This window comes from Nuphar pumila, chromosome 3 (assembly GCF_984573655.1).
Source record: "Nuphar pumila chromosome 3, dmNupPumi1.hap1.1, whole genome shotgun sequence".
Classification (NCBI taxonomy): Eukaryota; Viridiplantae; Streptophyta; class Magnoliopsida; order Nymphaeales; family Nymphaeaceae; genus Nuphar; species Nuphar pumila.
Window position 1 is genome coordinate 10148279 of NC_143251.1, and position 2989 is coordinate 10151267.

The 2989-nt window shown below is 50.8% G+C and overlaps 1 protein-coding gene across 1 annotated transcript; it reads right to left on the reverse strand.

Moving 5' to 3' along the window:
* Positions 1–1318: 1318 nt before the first annotated feature.
* LOC149841913 (calcium uniporter protein 5, mitochondrial-like) lies at positions 1319–2763 on the reverse strand. Its single transcript, XM_090001213.1, has 2 exons — positions 2179–2763; positions 1319–2094 (listed from the first exon to the last, which is right to left on the reverse strand). Exons 1-2 carry the CDS (start codon positions 2713–2715, stop codon positions 1633–1635), a joined length of 999 nt encoding a protein of 332 aa, XP_089857339.1. The 5' UTR covers positions 2716–2763; the 3' UTR covers positions 1319–1632.
* Between the last annotated feature and the right edge of the window lie 226 nt (positions 2764–2989).

Sequence of the window (2989 nt, forward strand, 5' to 3'; positions counted from 1 at the left end):
GGATTTTGTTCCTTTTTATCACAAAAAGTCATATCATATCTGGATTTGAAACTCCATTATGAGATCCAAAATTGAATCTGAATCCAAAACCGAACCCATTTCACACATTTTGGTGACAGCATTAGGGCAATCATAAACCGACCCATACCTTGCCTGTTTGCATCCTTAGTTCATTTAAGAATCCTAAAATTGCCATTTACTCAGCCATTTTTTTATCCCTGCTAAAAACCATTTTAAGTTTTCTTTTTTAATAGGTAAGCTGGGGTTAGGCAGACCCCACCAGTTATACAATCTTGCCATTGGGATTTGAACTTGCAACATCTCAACACAAGGTGAAGTGCGCTCCCCCGTTGGTTAAAAAAAACATTTGGTTTTATAAACACCATACCATATGCCCCAGCTGACGCCCACAGTGATCTGTTCATCTGGTACAGGCAACTTGTGAATGCCACTAAGTTGACGGGACGTCACAAGTTTGAAACCCCCAGGTGGCATTCTTTGCCACTAGGTCGAAGCTAGGTATACTCCCTCACAGGCAGGGGGTAATTACCAACCGAAGGCCAGCCGATGTGGGGCTCATGTAGGGGTGGCAATCGGGTCAGGTTGGTGAGTCGACCCGGCGGGTTGGCGGTTCAGCATACTTCAACCCGAACCCGACCCGTTTATTAAACGGGTCGGCTGTGGCAAACACAAACCCAACCCGTTTATTAAATGGGTCGGCTGTGGCAAACACAAACCCGACCCGTTTATTAAACGGGTAACCCGACACAACCCGCCAACCCGTTTATAAATGGGTTGGGTTGGGTAAACGGGTTAGTGGGCAGGTTGACCCGCCCACCTAACCCGTATATTAAACGGGTCAGCCGGGTTGGCGGGTTGGCATACCCCTAACACGAACCTGACCCGTTTAATAAACGGGTTAGGCGAGTCAACCCGTTTATTAAACGGGTTAGTTTAAGCCCAACCCGAACCCGCCTAAGAGGCAGGTTGGCCGGTCGTGTCAGGTTTTGCCACCCCTAGGCTCAAGTATATATAAAAAAAATCGATAAGTTTAAACAAAAATTCTCCATTAATTCTTTTGTTGAAAGATTGAAGAGTACCTGGAACCAGTGCACAGAGCAAGTGTTCTTAATTTTCCAACGCCCAAAGTGGGGAGGATGAGGAACAACCTAACATGCTAAAAAAGATAAGTTTCATATCACCTACTAATGTAATACTCTACGCTCTAAATTAGGAAGAATCAACAAAATCTTCCCAAAAATTTCAGCCTTCACATGCTAATTACACACTTTCCATATAAATGATCAAAACACCAACTTGGTGTGAGGTTCCATTTCACATCAAATTATACAAACAAGTAAGCTAAAAATACAAAAAAAAAAACTATTTCTCTCTCCCTCTCTACCCTTATCGTTCCACTAACAAGTATTAACACCACCATATAGGCATGTATCCGTATTTCCATCCTCCTTATAAACAAAGGACACATCGGTCAACTCAAGAAAGCAAAAAGGAAAAAAAAAAGAGCCTCAAAACAACGAGAAGCTGTTCGAGGAGGGCGTGGTATTACAGTAACTATGAACTCACATCTCACGGGACGCTCTTATCTAAGAAAGGTAATTTCCTCGAAACTCATTGGCGTACGGCACCGTCAAGGAGAGAATGGGAGTGCGAGTCATGGTGGTGGTGGTGGGAGAAGGGGCGGAAGGCGCGGCGGAGGTGGTGGAGGCGGGCGAGGTCGAAGTTGGAGCGGCGCATGAGGCGGCGTTGCTTGGCGTCGAACCTGCTGGCGAAGAAGCCCTCGAAGGAAGGGTCCCTTGAGGTGCGGAGGAAGAAGGCGTAGCCGGCCATGAAGTAGGCAGAGGTCACGTAGAAGCAGATGGGCTCCATCACGTCCCACGAAAGCTCCCAGAAGGTCAGCCTCGCGAAGGCCGCCGTCTGCACCACCATGTAAGCCAGCCCGCACCACAGCTCCCTCCTCACCCCCCTCTCAGCCCTCGCGTCGATCGCCTCCTTTTCCCTCTCCATCTCCTCCAGCTCCCTCTGCTGCGGGTCCCCCGACGGCATCACCGCTTCTTCCAGCGCCCTCGCTACCTGCAACACAATCCTTTATTAGCTCCCTTCTTCAACAAGAGTAATGGTACAGTGAGCACGAGAGAGAGGGGGAAATTTGGGTACCTGATCAGGACGAAGGAAGACGGTGTCTCCCAAGACAATTACGGACCCTGACTCGTCCATCCTCTTGGCGAGGTCTCTGGCGTGGCTGGGATTCGAACCCCCGACGCATTCCTCGCAGACTTGGAGGAACTCGCCGTACGAGATCCTCTCCTTCGGGATGCTCCTCACCGTCGATTTCAGGGCTTCCATCTGCGCGACCTGCAGCAGCTTCCTCGCGTCGTCGACGGACATCCGCGGCAACGGCGGGGCGACGTCGTCGAGGCGGAGCCGATCCTTAATCGCGAGGCCGCCGCCCAGCATCTGGATCAACCGATCGTCGAGGCGGAAAGATTCCGGCAATGTGGCGGTTTGGGAGAACCGCCGGAAACTGAGATTCTCGATGGAATTCGGCGAATCCGTGTGCCGGTTGGTGGTGCAACGGTCGGCGATGGCCGGCGAACAGGTCGCCGGAATGTCGAAACGAGGGTTGAGGCGCGCGGCCGCCGCTCGGTTGGCTCCCTCCACAAGGTGGCGGAGCACTCTCCGAGCAGTAGCCATCCGAGAGACAGAGAGAGAGAGTTAAACGCTCCTAAAGTGGAGGGCGAATTCGTTTTGAATTGCAACCGGAAACTTGTTCTGTCTTCCTTTTATAGCTGTCACGATGAGAGAGAGAGAGAGAGACGCCTCTTGACGGTTGAGTGACGCAAGTAAAACAGTTTCTCTCTCCCTGACGGCGTTTGACGGAAACCCTAATGGGCTAAGGCTCAAGCATGGGCTCTTCAGTTGAGTTGAGCTGAACTGGTGTTCGAACCCACGCAAGCCCGGCGAGGAA